We start from the raw sequence: 19,094 nt of genomic DNA on the forward strand, positions 1-19,094 counted from the left end.
TTAAACTTAGACCCTGGGTACAGTTGTGACTAGCAGGTTAACTACAGCTAAGGGTGTTGCTCTTTCTCAATAACAATTCTACCTCTTGTCATCAACTCAGTCTCTGGGGGAAAGGCTGGGCTTCTGCCCTAAGCCTGCACAACCAGCATACAAGGAAGTGAGTCCTCTGCCTACCCTCCAGTAGCTGAGGTCTACTACCACCTGCTGGTTGCATCTTTAAGCAGTGAGGTCTCTGTTTAAGGGTTCTCTGACCTGTGAGAGACGCAGACACATAAAACAGCAATATGTCACATCAAGTAGGTCCTAGTGCTGAGATAACAAGAATGGTGTTTGTACACACTAGGGAGTCTTCTGTTTCTTCTATATAAATATACCATAGATTATATACAATCTTTTATATATAAATTCATATACATGAAGTTTTCATATATAAATATGTATATATGATGTGGTCATGTGTGTGTTGTATCCCTTATATCTGGAACTGTGTTTACTGATGTATTCCCTTGTCATAGAATTTCCAGGTCATTCATCTCGCCACTCCTGCTTTTCCTGGTGACAGATACTTAAGCCAATATTTGTCCTTGAGAGCAATGGCACCCAAGAACAGGCATTTTTGGGTCTCTTTGAGCTTTCAGTTGCAAAATGACAATATTCTTTCCATTGCAGTGAGTGAGATCTTGTTGACAATGCCGATATGATGTTTTTATGCATTCATCATATCTACCTGAGAGTTGGCCTGGAGTCACAAGCACACACAGCTACTCTTAGGAAAGTTCTCAGAAGTCATTTGATCTTCAGGATGGCATCATCCATTTTGCCCACTCCCACAGTATCTAGACTGAACTACTGATAGAAGAGCAGTGGTGGATTCCCTGGAGAATATGACAAACCTTGCAACAAGCCCATTTTTCCTCTTTCCTGAGGACTCTCCCACCCTCTTCCCCCTACGTCTAGACAATTGCCTTTCCTTCATCTCAAATGTGAACACATACAAACATTGTCTCTCTGGGAACCCAGTGTACTCACAGACCTGGAAAGGAGATAGGTCAGATTAACTGTCCTTCCTTTCCTTCATTTCAGTTCTTCTGGTACCATCCCCTGTCCTGTAGTAAACTACCTACCTGTCCTATCACTCTTCCTCCATTCACTGAAGACTCAGCAGAACCTTGCCTCATTTCCTTTCCTCCCTCACCCCTATTCTTTTGTGTTGAAAGCCAGTAGAAACACTCAGATGGGAATGTGGTTGTCACACATTCCTGGGAGGCAGGTAGTCCGTCCTTACTCTCCAGATGGGAATGTGGTTGTCACACAATCCTGGGAGGCAGGTAGTCCGTCCTTACTCTCCATCCTGTCCTACATTTCAGTCTCCCCAGTTTCTCCCCAACCCTGTAGCAAAGGCATGTCCTTCCTCTTGGCCTCCATTACCTAGGGACTCTGACAAACCTTGCAGAGCACCCAGCTTCCCTCCTTCCTGTGGATCTTCTCAGCATCAATTCCCTTCCCTTAGTGTCACCCTCCAATAAATAAAAGCACTTTCTACCCCAGTGGCCACACTGGCAGGGACTCAAGCAGGTTATTCACACTATCCTTCCTGTCCTCCACTACAATCTCTCTGTTCTCATGCTCAGCCTGGTAACAACCTGCTTGCATGTCCCCTTTCTCAATTTTATTCTCTGGACTCTACCACTCTTGGTTCAGACCCAGGGTCCCTAGCCTTTCCATCCCCATCTCTTCATATAAGTCTTACAAGTTGCATGTAGAATCCCCTCTTCCCACCACACCCCAACACTCTGTGGATCCCACTTCTAGGAGTGAACAGGATCCACTTAGCTTGTTACTGAAGCCTCTCTCAGCCTTTTATCCTAGCCCACATCTGTTTCTTTCTGCCACACATTGGCCATAGAAACACTCCCAACCATACCATAAAAATAATACTTCGCTAAGATCCAGAGAGTCCATATCCAGGGAAGAAAACAATGACAGAACAAAGACAATACACATAGAAACACAGTTATTCCAACTAGAGACACCAGCACAAACATATAATCATGAATAGCCAAGACAATATGTCTCCACCAGAACCCAGTAACCATGCTACAACAGATCCTGAAAATGCAATACAACTGAACCACGGACAATAGCATCAGAAATAGATAATATGAACTTGATGAAGGATCCTAAAGAGGATATGAAAAACTCATTTCATGAAGTATTTGAAAAGATAACAAGCAGTGGAATAACATGAAGAAAAACTTCAAGACATGCAAGTAGAAAGAGAATTACTAAGGAAAACACAAACCAAAATAAAACTGGAAATGTGTAACTTAGGAAGTCAAACCAAAATCTCAAAGATAAGCTTCAAGAAAGCACAAAACATAGAAGAGGGAATATTGGGTATTACATCAAAGTAAACGAAAAGAACACTGTGGGGGGAAGGGTCCTTTACGACACGGGTAAATTATGGATGCTGATTCCATCATACAGTGCGTATCCATGAGCAAGCTGTGCTATCCACACCCAGGACACCAATAACCTCTGTAGTTCGGACTGACTGAGAACTCACTATGTAGCTCATGCTACTCACAAACAGAGATGGATCTCTACTAGTTCCAGAGAGCATGGACAAAAACTAAACTGGGGAATGCTGGAGTTAATTAATGCCACAAATCAAATGGAACTAGCAGATGTCTACAGATTATTTCATCCAAACACTAAAGAACATATTTTCTGCTCAGAATCTCATGGAACATTCACCAAAATTGATAGCATACTAGGACATAGGAAAAGTCTCAACAAATATTAAAAAATTGAAATAAAATTCTGTATTATATTTGACCACCATGGCTTTAACTGGCTACCAACAACAGCATAAACTATACTAAGCCATGAAAACTGAAAAACTCAGTACAGAATGAAAAATGGGTCAAAACCAAAATCAACACTAAAATACTTTTTGAATTGAATGAAAATGAAAACACACTCTATCCGAACCTATGGAACACAATGAAGGGAGTTTGAAGGGGCAAGTTCACAGCACTGAGTGCCTGCCTGAAAAAAAGAGAGTTCTCATATTTGTAACTTAGCAGCACATCTGAAATCTCTAAAAAAAGGTTAATTAATATCTTAAAAGAATAGAAGGAAAGAAGTAAACTGAAGGCTTAAATCACTGAACTAGAAACAAAAAAAAATTACAAAAAATCAGCAATAAACAATTGGTTCTTGAAGCCTGAAGAAAATCAATAATATTGAAGAATTACAAAGCCTTTTCAAAATCATCTAAGATAAAGACAGAAAATTTGGGATAACTCTAACCAAGAAAGTGAAAGACTTGTATAATAAAAACTGGCAATTAAGGGCAAAATTAAAGAGGAAATCAGAAGATGCAATAATCTCCCATGCTCATTGATCAGTAGGATTAATGTTATAAAATGGCTATTCTACCAATAGCAATTATTAATAAAAAGAATAAGTCAACAATGTTGTATATATTCTGAATTTTTGTGTTTTCATACAAAGTTGGAGATTTTTATTTCAATTTCTATGAAGAATGGTATTAGAATTTTGATGGCGATTGTGTTGAATATGTAGTATATACTGGAGAAAAGACAGCATCTTCAACAAATGGTGCCAGTATAACTGGATGCCTGCATGGATCAAGGACATAAATACAAGATCTGATATCCTAAATCTGACAGAAGAGAAAGTGGAGAAATAGTCTTGAAGTCATTGGCACAGAGGAAGACTTTCTGAACAGAACACTGATAGCAGAGGCATTAAGACCAATGATTAATAAATGGGACCTCATGAAGCTGAGAAACTTCTATATGGTAAAGGACATCACCATTTGGGCAAAGCAGCAGCCTATGGAGTGGGGAAATATCTCTATCAATTAGTCATCTGATGGATAATTAATATCTAAAATATATAAATTAAAAGCTGAACATCAAGAAAACAAATAATTTAATTCAAACTTTAGATAGAGAACTAAGAACAGAACCCTCAAGAAAACAAAACAGAAATGGCTGAGAAACCTTTAAAAACATGATCAACATCTTTAGCCACCAGGGAAATGCAAATTAAAAGGACTTTGAGATTTCATCTTATATCAGCCAGAATGGCCAATATCAATAAAATAGAGCATGTGCTGTCAATGATGTAGAGAAAAGGTGACACTTATTTATTGCTGGTGGGAGTAAACCTTCTCTAGCCACTGTGGTTCCCAAGGAAGCTAGAAACCAATCTACTTCAAGATCTAGCTGAGCCATTCTTGTGTATATATCCCAAATATGAAAATACTTGCTGATTTATATTCACTGCTGCTCTATTCATCATAGCTAGAAACTGGTAACAGCCTAGATGTCCACCAATTGATGAATGGATAATGAAAATGTGATACATTTAGACAATGGAATATTATTCAGCTATTAAAAATCATAAAATTCTCAGGTAAATGAATAGAGCTAGAAAACATTATCTCTGCTGAGGTAACATAGATCCTAAAAGATATTGTATGTTTTTCTCATAAGTAGATGTTAGCTTTTAATCTTTCAATATATGTAGTTATTGTCCAGATAACCACAGAGGTTGGATACCAAGTAAGGGAGTTGGGGAAGGAGAGACTCCCCTAAGGAATAAAAGATAGAATATGTTGTTGTGGAGAGACAGGGATACTAGGAGAATTAAAATGGGAGGAGATGGGAGAAAAGGGTAAAGGAGGGACTATGGGGAGGACAACTAACACTAAAGGACGTTTGAGAAACCAACGTGGAAACCTACTACTGTAGAAGATTCCTAAAACACATGCATGTTTAAAAGGGATCTATATGGAGTTACCAAATAACAGCGGAGACAACTGGACATCTTATGCCACCAAGTAAAACCTCCAGTGCCAGAAATGGGCAATACCTTTCTGAGCTTTTGGCCAAAGAGACCCCATGGAAACCCCCAAATATATTAGGTTATTTCCAATGCCAGTGATTACTTTCCATAAACTGATAGGAATGCTCTATTGCTGAACATAACATTCACCTCTATCATTAAATACAGAATAGCTGAGTTAGTGCCTAATTAGAAATTTTGTCTTTATTGATTAGCCCTCATGGTAGTAGAAGCTATTCTGCTGGATACCAAAAGATAAAGGTAATCAGCAATATTACCAAACTACAAACCTGTGACTTAGAACAGCAAGACATTCTAGTTTAATAGAGGCACAAATGTTATGGGAGCAACCAGCCACTCTGTGATTCCGTGAGATAAAGCTCAGACCTACACCGACAAAGTGACTTAGAACCCCAAACTGGTATGTCACGGTCTTGGGGGATGCCTGCTATTATTATTCTGATAAAGAAACATAGCAATAAAATGTCTCTTAATGGCACCTTGCCCAATCCACATCAGAGAAGCTTCTTCTTCTAGTAGATGGGAAACCCCCGAGTGCACAATGTGTAGAAAGTGACAGACATTGGGGCATTGAGTCCTAAATGGGATGTTTTGATTGAACCCCTCCCCACAAGGCTCAGGGAGGTATGAGGAGAGGAGGCAGAAAAATTGTAAGAGCCCGAGGTGATGGATGAATCCAAGGAAACAGTGACTTCCAGGCACAGAAGGACTGATGTACATATGAACTCATGTAGACTGTGGCAGCAAACACAAGGTTTGCACAGGTTCAATCCAGTAGTCCCAGCACTGAGAGGAGGGGGAAGTGTTTATATAATTTTTTGAAACTTTCATTTATGCATATAACATATTTTGGACATATTCACCCACGCCATCCCTCTCAACTTTTTTTTTAAATATATAATTCACTGGGTTCAATTTGTACTGCCAGTATTGGGACTGGAGTTGGGCATTCACTGAGACATGGTTGACCAAAGGGGTTCCAGTTCTTTTTTTTCTTTTATTGTGGACTATGGAGCTCATGATCCTTTCACTGTAGCTTTATTGGAATCCTTTGCAGAACTCAACCTTACACCCAGTGACTGGATGCAGCTTTGCAGGGCTTGTCTTTCGGGGGGAGATTATTTGTTTTTTTTATTTATTTAATTAATTTATTTATTAAAGATTTCTTCCTCCTCCCCACCACCGCCTCCCACTTCCCTCTCCCTCCCCCAATTAAGTCCCCTCCCTTATCAGCCCAAAGAGCAGTGAGGGTTCCCTGCCCTGTGGGAAGTCCAAGGACCTCCCACCTCCTTCCAGGTCTAGTAAGGTGAGCATCCAAACTGCCTAGGCTCCCAATGGAAAAAAGAGAGCATCTTCAACAAATTGTGCTGGCATAACTGGATGTCAATCTGTAGAAGAATGAAAATAGATCCATATCTATCACCATGCACAAAACTCAAGTCCAAATGGATTAAAGACCTCAATATCAGTCCAAACACACTGAACCTGATAGAAGAGAAAGTGGGAAGTACTCTACAACACATGGGCACAGGAGACCACTTCCTACGTATAACCCCAGCAGCACAGACATTAAGGGCAACATTGAATAAATGGGACCTCCTGAAACTGAGAAGCTTCTGTAAAGCAAAGGACACTGTCACTAAGACAAAAAGGCAACCCACTGACTAGGAGAAGATCTTCATCAACCCTGCAACTGACAAAGGTCTGATCTCCAAAATATATAAAGAACTCAAGAAACTGGACTGTAAAAGGCTAATCAACCCAATTATAAAATGGGGCACTGAGCTGAACAGAGGATTCTCAACAGAAGAAGTTCAAATGGCCAAAAGACACTTAAGGTCATGCTCAACTTTCTTAGCGATTAGCGAAATGCAAATCAAGACAACTTTAAGATACCATCTTACACCTGTCAGATGGCTAAAATCAAAAACATCAGTGATAGCCTTTGCTGGAGGGGTTCCAGTTCTTAAAGCAAACTGACTCTCATTCCCCAGAAGATATCAACTGTCAACAGCTCCTCAGAAGCCCCGCCCCCAGAAGGGGCGTTTGCTGGGGGGGAGTGGGGGGTGACACAGCTGTCTACTCAAGGTCCAAGGGCAGCGCATGCGCGGGTGGGCGAGGCTGTTGCAGGGGGAGTCAGAGGCCCCTGTTAAGCTTCTGGGCTCCTTCAACACCGCTGAGCCTCGACCTCTTCCCAGACGCCACCAAGGAGAGGCCGCCTATCTTTGGTCACCGACCAGGCGCGGAGCTGCTCGGACTTGGCTGCCGGTGAGCCCGGGGAGCCGACCGGTGAGGGCTCAACTTAGTTGAGGGAAGTCTGGGCGTCTGAGGAGCGGTCGCGCGCATCGGCCTCTCTGCCTCGGTTGCCCGCGGCCACGCGCGAGATGCAGGACCCGGGTCAGGCGAGAGCAACGCGGGGGTGGACCCTTCTCCCTGGCATCCGTGGCCCGGGGTGAGTGGCGCGGCCCCTGATCCCAGCGTCCACCGATCCCAGCCTCCATGGATGCGCGTTCTCCTGCTACCACTTCAGTGGCTCCTGCTGGAACTTTCCTCTGAAGTACAGCTGCTCGGCGTGGACATCGCAGGAAAGAGCTCCCTGGTACAGCGGATCAGACAGGTAAGCACTGCGTGCCCTGGCAGTCTTAGGGCATTTCCCCACGCTTTCTCTAGGGGAGGGGGTGTGACCAATGCTCAGAAAACTGCATTCAGATCCTCAGCTGGGGCCCTAGTACATACCCAGCTAGTGGCTGCTTTTGGTAAATAGAACTCGCGGGGTGCATGAAACGATGTAGAAAACCCTGTTTTTTTCTAGTTGAGAAACTGTCTACCCTCATTCCCACCCCATCTTGCCTCTGAAAGATTGGGTCACGTTAAATTTCTAGAACCTACTGTGAATTCAGGAATTCACATGAAAATTGGATTTTAGTGTTCGGTCTTTGCTTTTCTACTCCATAATGAAGCTCTTTTGAGAGTTCATTGCCAAAGTGATGTATCTTTTATTTATTTATTTATTTATTTTTGCTTACTACCGACACTCCCTTATCATCCCCATTTATTTCCAGAAGTCCCTCATTCATGTTTTTAAACCATTCCATTTTCCGGGTCTGGAGAAGTGAAAGGTCATTGTCTGTAGAGGCGTTCCCATGAGCTGAGATGACTCTGAGATAAATCGGTGTTGTTTTGTACACCTTCATTTCTTGGGGATTTACAGACTGCATTAAGCACGTGTCTTCTTAAGTTTTGGGTGCATTCATTCCCCTGCACCCGTTGACTGGAGTTATGCTGTGATGATGATTCTGTTTTAATTCCCGAAGTGGATCTAGCTTAAATATCCTATCATTCATATTGAAACACAATGGTCATGTCATTTCATATTAATTTCAGTTGCATCTCTTTGGCATCTGTTAAAGTTAAAGTTTTCTTTGAAAAATACTGCAAATGATATTTTGATTTCTTTTCTTTTTTTTATTTTTCCATTCAAAAATTTCCACTTCCTCCCCACCTCCCATTCCCCTCCCGCTCCCCCACTCACTTTCCTCCCTTCCCCTCCAGTCCTAAGAGAGGGCAGGGTACCCTTCCCAGTGGGAAGTGCAAGACCCCCCCCCCCCCCCCCCCCCCCCGGCCTCCATCCAGGCCTAGGAAGGTATGCATCCAAATAGACTAGGGTCCAGTACATGCAGTAGAAACAAATTTCCAGTGCCATTATCAATGGCTTCTCACTTCGCCCCCATTGTGAGCCACATTCAGAGAGTCTGGTTTGATCACATGCTCTTTCAGTCCCAGTCCAGCTGGATTTGGTGAGCTCCCATTAGATCAGACACACTGTCTCAATGGGTGGACCAACCCCTTCCTGTCCTGACTTCCTTGCTCATCTTCTCCCACCTTCTGCTCATCAACTGGACCTTGGGAGCTCAGTCCAGTGTTCTGATGTGGGTCTCTGTCTCTATCTCCATCCATCGCTAGATAAAGGTTCTATGGTGATATTCGAGATATTCATCAGTGTGACTATGGGACAAGGCCAGTTCAGGCACCCTCTCCTCTGCTGCCCAAGGACCTAGCTGGGGACATCCCTGTGGATACCTGGAATCCCCTCTAGAGCCAAGTCTCTTGCCAACCCTAAAATGGCTCCATTAATGAAGATATCTCTTTCCCTGCTCCTATGTCTGCCCTTCCTCCATCTCAACCCTCCCACTCTCCCAAGCTCTTCCCAATCTTTCCCTTCTCCCTTCTTTCTCCCCCTTTCCCCTTCCCCTCACCCTACCCACATGCTCACAACTTTTTGTCTGCTTCCAATATCCAGGAGGATAAATATATGTTTTTCTTTGGGTTCACCTTCTTATTTAGCTTCTCTATGATCACAAAATATAGGCTCAATGTCCTTTGTTTATGGCTAGAGTCCACTTATGAGTGACTACATACCATATTCATCTTTTTGGGTCTGGGTTATCTCACTCAGTAAAATGTTTTCTATTTCCATCCATTAAAATTCAAGATGTCATTGTTTTTTACTGCTGAGTAGAGCTCTAAAGTGTATATGTGCCACATCTTCTTTATCCATTCTGCTATTGAGGGGCAACTAGGTTGTTTCCAGGTTCTGGCTATTACAAATAATGCTGCTATGAACATAGTTGAACAAATGCTTTTGTAGTATGAGGGCATCTCTTGGGTATATTCCCAAGAGTGGAATTGCTGGATCCTGAGGTAAGTTGACTCCCAGTTTCCTGAGAAACAGCCACACTGATTTCTAAAGGGTTTGCACAAGTTTGCATTCCCACCAGCAATGGATGAGTGTTCCCCTTACTCCACATCCTCTCCAGCATAGGCTATCTTTGGTGTTTTTGATTTTAGCCATTCTGACAGGTGTAAGATGGTATCTCAAAGTTGTTTTGATTTGCATTTCCCTGACCACTAAGGAGGTTGAGCATGACCTTAAGTGTCTTTTGGCCATGTGAACTTCTGTTGAGAATTATCTGTTCAGTTCAGTACTCCATTGATTAGCATTTTACGGTCTAGTTTCTTGAGTTCTTTATATATTTTGGAGATCAGACCTTTGTCTGATGTGGGATTGCTGAAGATCTTGTCCAATTCAGTAGGTTGCCTTTTTGTCTTAATGACAGTGTCCTTTGCATTACAGAAGCTTCTCAGTTTCATGAGGACCCATTTATTCATTGTTGCTCTTATTGTCTGTGCTACTGGGGTTATATGTAGGAATTGTTCTCCTGTGCCCATGTATTGCAGATTACTTCCCACTTTCTCTTCTATCAGGTTCAGCATGGTCAGATTTATATTGATGTCTTTAATCCATTTGGACTTGAGTTTTGTGCATGGTGATAGATATGGATCTATTTTCATTCTTCTACAGGTTGACATCCAGTTATGCCAGCACCATTTGTTAAAGATGCTTTCTTTCTTCCACTGTATAATTTTAGCTTCATTGTGGAAAATCAGGTGTTCATAGGTTTGTGGGTTAATATCCAGGTCTTCGATTTGATTCCATTGGTCAAGATCTTTGTTTTTGTGCCAATATCAAGCTGTTTTCATTACTGTAGCTCTGTAATAGAGTTTGAAGTCAGGGATGGTAATGCCTCCAGAAGTACTTTTATTGTATAGGATTGTTTTGGCCATCCTGGGTTTTTTTGTTTTTCCATATAAAGTTGATTATTGTTCTCTCAAGGTCTGTGAAGAATTTTGTTGGGATTTTGATGGGGATTGCATTGAATCTATAGATTGCTTTTGGTAGAATTGCCATTTTTACTATGTTGATCCTACCAATTTAAAAGCATGGGAGACCCTTCCATTTTCTGGTATCCTCTTCAGTTTCTTTCTTCAAAGATTTAAAGTTCTCTTCAAATAGATCTTTCACTTCCTTGGTTAGAGTTACCCCAAGATACTTTATGCTATTTGTGGCTATTGTGAAAGGTGATGTTTCTCTGATTTCCCTCTCTGCTTCTTTGTTCTTTGTGTATAAGAGGGCGACTGATTTTTCTGAGGTGATCTTGTATCCTGCCACATTACTAAAGGTGTTTATCAGCTGTAGGAGTTCTTTGGTAGAGTTTTTGGGGTCACTATGTATACTATCATATCATCTGCAAATAACGAAATTTTAACTTCTTCCTTTCCAATTCGAATCCCCTTATGTTGTCTTATTGCTATTGCTGGAACTTCAAGCACTATATTGAAGAGGTATGGAGACAGTGGACAGCCTTGTCATGTTCCTGATTTTAGTAGGATGGCTTTGAGTTTCTCTCCGTTTAATTTAATGTTAGCTGTCGGCTTGCTGTAAATAGCTTTTATTATATTTAGGTATGACCCTTGTATCCCTAATCTCTCCAAGATCTTTATCATAAAGGGGTGTTGAATTTTGTCGAATGCTTTTTCAGCATCTAATGAAATGATCATATAGTTTTTTTCTTTCAGTTTATTTATATGATGGATTACATTGATAGATTTTCGTATATTGAACCAGCCCTGCATCTCTGGGATGAAGCCTACTTGATCATAATGGATAATTTTTCTAATGTGTTCTTGGATTTGGTTTGCCAGTATTTTATTGAGAATTTTTGCATTGATGTTCAGGAGTGAGATTGACCTGTAATTCTCTTTCTTGGTTCAGTCTTTGTGAGGTTTTGGTATCAGGGTAACAGTAGCTTCATAAAAGGAATTTGGCATATTAGAGTACTACTCAGCAATAAAAAACAAGGACTTCTTGAATTTTGCATGCAAATGGATGGAAATAGAAAACACTATCCTGAGTGAGGTATCCCAGACCCAAAAAGAGGAACATGGGATGTACTCACTCATATTTGGTTTCTAGCCATAAACCAAGGACATTGAGCCTATAATTAGTGATCCTAGAGAAGCTAAATAAGGAGAACCCAAAAAAAAAACCATATAGGCATCCTCCTGAATATTAACCTTCAGCAAGCGATGAAAGGAGACAGAGACAGAGACCCACATTGGAGCACAAGACTGAAATCTCAAGGTCCAAATCAGGAGCAGAAGGAGAGGTAGCACGAGCAAGGAACTCAGGACTGCGAGGGGTGCACCCACACACTGAGACAATGGGGATGTTCTACTGGGAACTCACCAAGACCAGCTGGCCTGGGTCTGGAAAAGCCTGGGATAAAACCAGACTCTCTGAACATAGCGGACAATGAGGACTACTGACAACTCAAGAACAATGGCAATGGGTTTCTGATCCTACTGCACGCACTGGCTTTGTGGGAGCCTAGGCAGTTTGGATGCTCAACTTACTAGACCTGGATGGAGGTGGGGGTTCCTTGGACTTCCCACAGGACAGGGAACCCTGATTGCTTTTCGGGCTGGGGGGGGGACTTAATTGGGGGAGGGGGAGGGAAATAAGAGGCGGTGACGGGGAAGAGACAGTAATCTTTAATAAATAAATAAATTTAAAAAAAATAAAAATAAAAATAAAGGAATTTGGCAATGACTCTTCTGTTTCTATATTGTGAAATACATTAAGGAGTATAGGTATTAGCTCTTCTTGGAAGTTCTGGTAGAATTCTGCATTGAAACCATCTGGTCCTAGGCTTTTTTTTTTGAAGGGAGGTTTTTGATAACAGCTTCCAATTCTTCACGACTAACAGATCTATTTAGATTGTTCACCTGGTCTTGGTTTAACTTTGGTATATGGTACTTATCTAAAAAAATGTCCATTCTTTTGCATTTTCCAGTTTTGTGGCATACAGGCTTTTGTAGTAAGATCTAATGATTGTCTGAATTTCCTCTGTGTTTGTGGTTGTGTCTCCCTTTTCATTTCTGATCTTGTTTATTTGCGTGTTCTCTCTCTGTCGTTTGATTAGTTTGGATAGGGGTTTGTCGATCTTGTTGATTTTCTCCAGGAACCAACTTTTTGTTTCATTGATTCTTTGGATTGTTATCTGTGTTTCTATTGTGTTGATTTCAGCCCTCAGTTTGATTATTTCCAGTCTTCTATTCCTCCTAGGTGAGTCTGCTTCTTTTTTTTTTCTAGAGCTTTCAGGTGGGCTGTTAAGTCTCCAATGTGTGCTTTCTCTGTTTTCTTTAAGTGGGCACTTAGTGCTGTGAACTTTTCTTTTAGGACTGCTTTCATAGTGTCCCATAAGTTTGAGTATGTTGTTTCTTTATTTTCATTAAATTCAAGGAAGACTTTAATTTCTTTCTTGACCCAGGTGTGGTTCAGTAGTTGACTGTTCAGTTTCCATGAGATTGTGGGCTTTCTGGGTGTAGCATTGTTGTTGCATTCTAACTTTAATCCGTGGTGATCTGATAAGACACAGGTGGTCATTGATTTTTTTTTTAAATCTGTGGAGGTTTCCTTTGTTTCCGAGTATGTGGTCAATTTTCAAGAAGGTTCCATGAGCTGCAGAGAAGAAGGTATATTCTTTCCTATTTGGGTGGAATGTTCTATAGATGTCTGTTAAGTCCATTTGCTTCATTATTTCCATTAATTCTCTTAATTCTTTATTAGGTTTCTGTCTGATTGACCTGTCCATTGGTGAGAGGTGTGTTGAAGTCTCCTACTATTAGTGTGTGTGGTTTGATGTCTGCCTTGAGTTCTAGTAATATTTCTTTTACATAACTGGGTGCTTTTATATTAGGGGCATAGATATTCAGGATTGAGACTTCATCCTGATGAATTGTTCCTGTTATGAGTATAAAGTGTCCCTCTACATCTTTCCTGATTGATATAAGTTTGAGGTTCAGTTTTGTTAGAAATTAGTATGGCCACACCTGCATGTTTTTTAGGTCCATTTGTTTGAAAAACCTTGTCCCAACCCTTTACTCTGAGTAGAGGCCTGTCTTTGTGGTTGAGATGTGTTTCTTGTAAAAAGCAGAATATTGGATCCTGTTTTTGTATCCAATCTCTTAGTCTTTGCCTTTTTATAGGTGAATATTAAGTGATATTAATGACCAGTGGTTGTTGACTCCGGTTATTGTTATTGTTTTTGGTAGAGTTTGTGTGTTTCCCTTCTTCGAGTTGTGCTGGTGAAGGGTCGCTAGATGTCTGAGTTATTGTGGGCAGTTCTGGCAATGTTGGATTCCTTGGGTTGTGATTTTCCTTCTATTACTTTCTGTAAGGCTGGATTTGTGGCTACGTATTGTTTAAATTTGTTCTTATCCTGGAATACTTTGTTTTCTCCACTGATAGTGAATGATAGCTTGGCTGGGTATAATAGTTTGGGCTTGCATCCATGGTCTCTTAGTTTCTGCAGTACCTCTATCCAGGACCTTCTGGCTTTCATGGTTTCCATAGAGAAGTCCGGTGTAAGTCTGATAGGTCTACCTTTATAAGTTACTTGACCTTTTTCCTTTGCAGCTCTTAATATTCTTTCTTTAAACTGTATATTTTGTGTTTTGATTATTATATGGCCTGGGGATATTTTTTTTAATCCAGTCTATTTGGTGTTCTGTATGCTTCTTGAGTATTCATAGGAATATCTTTCTTTATGTTGGGAAAGTTTTCTTCCATAATTTTGTTAAATATATTTTATGGGCCTTTTAGCTGTAATTCTTCTCCTTCTTCTATCCCTCTTATTCTTAAGTTTGGTCTTTTTATTGTGTCCCATATTTCCTGAATGTTTTGTGATGAGAACTTGTTGGCTTTGCTGTTTTCTTTCATCAGTGCGTTTATTTTCTCCATGGTGTCTTCAGAATCTGAGATTCTTTCTTCTATCTCTTGTATTTTATTGGTTATGCTTGTTTCTGTAGTGTCTGCTCATTGACCTAGATTTTCCATATCCAGCCGGCCCTCTGTGTTTTCTTCCTTGCTTCCATTTCAGTTTTTAATTCTTGAACTGTTTCATTACCTGTTTGATCATTTTTTTCTTGGTTTCCCAGGGTATCATTTACGTATTTACTCTTTTCTTTAAACTTTTTGTTATACTTCTCATCCATTTCTATAAGGGCATTTTTTACATGCTGTTTAAGGGACTCTATTGCTTTCATAAAGTCAATTTTTTCCACTTTTCTGGATTATGGTGTTCAAGTCCTTCTGTTGTAAAATCATTGGGTTTTGGTGTTTTCACATTGTTTCCGATTGATGGAGGAATTCTTGCCTTGGTGCCTTCCCATCTCCTCCTACAAATACTATCCAATGGGTCTTCTGAAACAGGATCAGGTTCCCTTGCTGGCCATGGACCTCGCTGCCAAAAGGCCTACCTTTCTGCAGGCAGGCTACCAAAGCAAAGGAACTCCTACTGCCCTTTGCCCCCAGCACCTGTCCCAGTGCCCAAACAGGCTGAGTGGCTGATACCGCGGCCCCGCAGAAGGGAGGAAGAAGGGCATCTCTTATACCTTTATCATATAGGGGTGTTGAATTTTGTTAAATGCTTTTTCAGCATCTAATGAAATGATCATATGTTTTTATCCTTCAGTTTATTTATATGATGGATTACATTGATAGATTTTCGTATGTTGAACCAGCCCTGCATCTCTGGGATGAAGCCTACTTGATCATAATGGATAATTTTTTTGATGTGGTCTGGATTTGGTTTGCCAGTATTTTATTGAGAATTTTTTCATCGATGTTCATGAGTGAGATTGGTCTCTACTTCTCTTTCTTGGTTGAGTCTTTGTGAGGTTTTGATATCAGGGTAACTGTGGCTTCATAAAAGGAGTTTGGCAATGACCCTTCTGTTTCTATTTTGTGAAACACATTAAGGAGTATAGGTGTTAGCTTTTCTTGGAAGTTCTGGTAGAATTCTGCATTGAAACCACCTGGTCCTGGGCTTTTTTTGTTAGGGAGGTTTCTGATGACAGTTTCTAATTCCTCATGACTTATAGGTCTATTTAAATTGTTCACCTGGTCTTGATTTAATTTTGGTACATGGTACTTATCACATTTTCCAATTTGTGGCTTACAGACTTTTGTAGTAAGATCTAATGATTGTCTGAATTTCCTCTGTGTTTGTGGTTATGTCTCCCTTTTCATTTCTGATCTTGTTAATTTGCATGTTTTCTCTCTGCCTTTTGAGTTTTTTGGATAGGGGTTTGTCGATCTTGTTGATTTTCTCCAAGAACCAGCTTTTTGTTTCATTGATTCTTTGGATTGTATTCTGTGTTTCTATTTTGTTGATTTCAGCCCTCAGTTTGATTATTTCCAGTCTTCTACTCCTCCTATGTGAATCTGCCTCTTTTTTTCTAGAGCTTTCAGGTGTGCTGTTAATTCTCTAATGTGTGCTTTCTCCATTTTCTTTATGTGGGCACTTAGTGCTATGAACTTTCCTCTTAGCGCTGCTTTCATAGTGTCCCATAGGTTTGGATATGATGTGTCTTTATTTTCATTGAATTCAAGGAAGACCTTAATTTCTTTTTTTATGTCTTCCTTGACCCAGAAGTGGTTCAGTAGTTGACTGTTCAGTTTCTATGAGTTTGTAGGATTTCTGGGGGTAGAATTGTTGTTTAATTCTAACTTTATTCCATGGTGATCCTATAGTGCACAGGTGGTTACTACAATTTCTTCGTATCTATGGATGTTTGCTTTGTTACCAATTATGTGATCAATTTTTGAGAAGGTTCCATGATATGCTGAGTAGAAGGTATGTTCTTTTCCGTTTGGGTGTAATGTTTTATAGATGCCTGTTAAGTCCATTTGGTTCATTACATCTGTTAGTTCTTTTATTTCTCTGTTAAGTTTCTGTCTAGTTGACCTGTTCATTGGTGAGAGAGGAGTGTCAAAATCTCCTATAAGTAGAGTGTGGGGTTTGATGTATGCTTTGATTTCTAGTAATGTTTCTTTTACATATGTGGGTGCTTTTATATTAGGGGCATAGATATTCAGGATTGAGACTTCCTTCTGATGAATTGTTCCTGTTATGAGTATAAAGTGTCCTTCTCCATCTCTTCTGATTGATTTTAGTTTGAAATCAATTTTGTTAGATATTAGTATAGCCACACCTGCTTGTTTCTTTGGTCCATTTGATTGGAAAACCTTTTCCCAACCCTTTACTCTGAGGTAGTGTCTGTCTTTGAGGTTGAGATGTGTTTCTTGTAAACAGCAGAATGTTGGATCCTGTTTTCGTGTCCATTTTCTTAACCTGTGCCTTTTTATAGGTGAATTGAGTCCATTGATATTAAGTGATATTAATGACCAGTGGTTGCTAACTCTGGTTATTTTTCTTGGTGGTAGTGTTTGTGTGTTTCCCTTCTTTAAGTTGTGCTGGTGGAGGGTTGTTAGATGTTTCTGTTATTATGGGTGTTGTTGGCTTCCTTGGTTTGTGGTTTTCCTTCTAGTATTTTCTGTAAGGCTGGGTTTGTGGCTAAGTATTGTTTAAATCTGTTTTTGTCTTGGAACTGTTCCTGGGCCAAGAACCTCACAGACAATAGGGCAGGCTTGGGGGAGGCAGGGTCTTGTGGATCAAAGAAGCCCCTGCAGCAGGAGCTGGAGGGGCCCTTTGCTCCCTGCCCTGACCATCTACCCCAGGATGACACACACTCACCAGTCTGGATTGATTTCCTCAACACAGGAACAGGGACACCTGGTAGTCTGAGGCCCCACAGATAAAAAGGTGAACTTCCTTGTTTTGTTTTTTTATAGCCAATAGTTACATGAGTTTGTCATAGGCATTGTACTATGCTAGCAGAAGTTGGTATTACTCAGTAGATATGATGGCCAAACCCACTTTCATTTGACCTCTATGAGGATCTAAGGAAAGTCAAGAGCACTGTCCTTAAATTACAAAGATGACTCTACCTACCAGTACATCTCCATAAGATGAAAGACTGTTAGGGAGAATGGTAAGTTCTTTTTATTAGAAAGGATTGGGAAGTGAGGCCTTAAAGGTAGGGTTGGTTTCTGGTTTATTTTTTGAGGAAGGGTCTAATGTCTCCCAAGCTGTCCTCACAGTGGCTTTGCAGGTTCACCTTGAGCTTAGGTCATCCTGCTTACACTTCACAATGCTGAGATTATAAGTGGAGCCACCAGGACCAGTGAGGGCAGCACTAGTCATTGAACCCAGAACTTGCCACATGCTGGGCAGGCACTTTGCCAACTGAGATATGTCTACAGTTGTTGTCTTTATTTTCCCACTATCCTTCTTTTTCCTCCATTAGTCAGACCCTCGCTGTAACTTACTGAGCCCTGTAACTAATCCTGCTTTTGTGTATTTCCTGCAGTGTGGAGAGCATCACACTCAGCCTGAGGCCTTTCATCATGGTGGATCCACTATTTCAGCTTTCCTGTACCAACGGATCATCACACTTTTGCCAGTAGCCTGATGAGTGCATTCTCTAAGTGCACCTGGGACAGTTTTCTAAATCTAAGCCTATGGCTTCTATGACTGTACTCTTATACCAAATTCTACACTGAGCCAGCCCTACAGGTTCTTCTGTATGTGTTGTCAAACACTTGTACATCAGGAACATGATGTTTTTTCATCTACATTTATCCTAATATGACTTGTCAGGAATATTTAATTGCTCATATTGATGAATAGAGTAATTTTACGGAAGGAAAAGAAGTTTCTGGGCACTATTTGAAAAGCATAGCTTATTTCTCAAAATGGAAAGTACTATGGGCCTAAGGGAACTCTAGCTTTAGAATGAAGAGGTGCTGACGATCTTCTCCTGTGTTCTAAGAGAGGCTCCTGGAAAGGGAACCTGGGCTTCTGGTCATTTCAGGAAAGCTAATTTGCATGGTGGCAAAGGCTGTTCCCCATGACATCAGCAGTCTCTTCTCCGCACAATCTATTGTATCCTGGAAAGCTCCTGGAATCCCGTGATGCCACCAGTGATGTTGCAATACCAGCTTCCCTTAGGCCATTCCTTCAGTGCCTGTAGGGTACACCATTAGAGATGTTGTCAAGACTGAGGAGTCTACTTTGGAGAGAGAATGGTGATCATCATCCAGGAAGCAGAGAAATGTAGAAGAGTAAAACAAGATCAAATGAATGGCTCTGGATAGAAACAGTGAGTCCTGGGCAGGAAATGTTGAGCTTCCTGGAGGAGGTGGGCCCTCCAGTAATGGGGCAGAGGAGCTAGAGACTCTGAGATGCAAATGGGATTTCTTGTTTATCATAATTCCTAAAATTTAAGGATTCCATAACATTAGTTTATCAGTTCCCTAATCTAGGAGCTGGCCGTGCCAAAACTGTTATGTGGGAGTATCTAGCTTCTACATTTACTGGGGTTTGGGGACAGAAGGAGAACAAACAGCAGAAGGCAGGGAGGCACTAATGTGTCCCCACCTTAGG

At 40.8% G+C, this 19,094-nt stretch overlaps 1 protein-coding gene across 2 annotated transcripts in view; it reads left to right on the plus strand.

The window, feature by feature from the left end:
• The first annotated feature begins 7,079 nt into the window (after nucleotides 1–7,079).
• LOC142835645 (uncharacterized) overlaps nucleotides 7,080–19,094 on the plus strand; it is a 64,626-nt gene continuing 52,611 nt past the window's right edge. For both annotated transcript variants that reach the window (XM_075949242.1, XM_075949243.1), the window contains exons 1-2: nucleotides 7,080–7,519; nucleotides 18,019–18,810. In XM_075949242.1, the coding sequence (XP_075805357.1) occupies nucleotides 18,792–18,810 (19 nt within the window). In that variant the 5' untranslated portion in view covers nucleotides 7,080–7,519; nucleotides 18,019–18,791. The remainder of the gene's footprint in view (nucleotides 7,520–18,018; nucleotides 18,811–19,094) is intronic.

Source organism: Microtus pennsylvanicus, chromosome 15 (assembly GCF_037038515.1).
Source record: "Microtus pennsylvanicus isolate mMicPen1 chromosome 15, mMicPen1.hap1, whole genome shotgun sequence".
Classification (NCBI taxonomy): Eukaryota; Metazoa; Chordata; class Mammalia; order Rodentia; family Cricetidae; genus Microtus; species Microtus pennsylvanicus.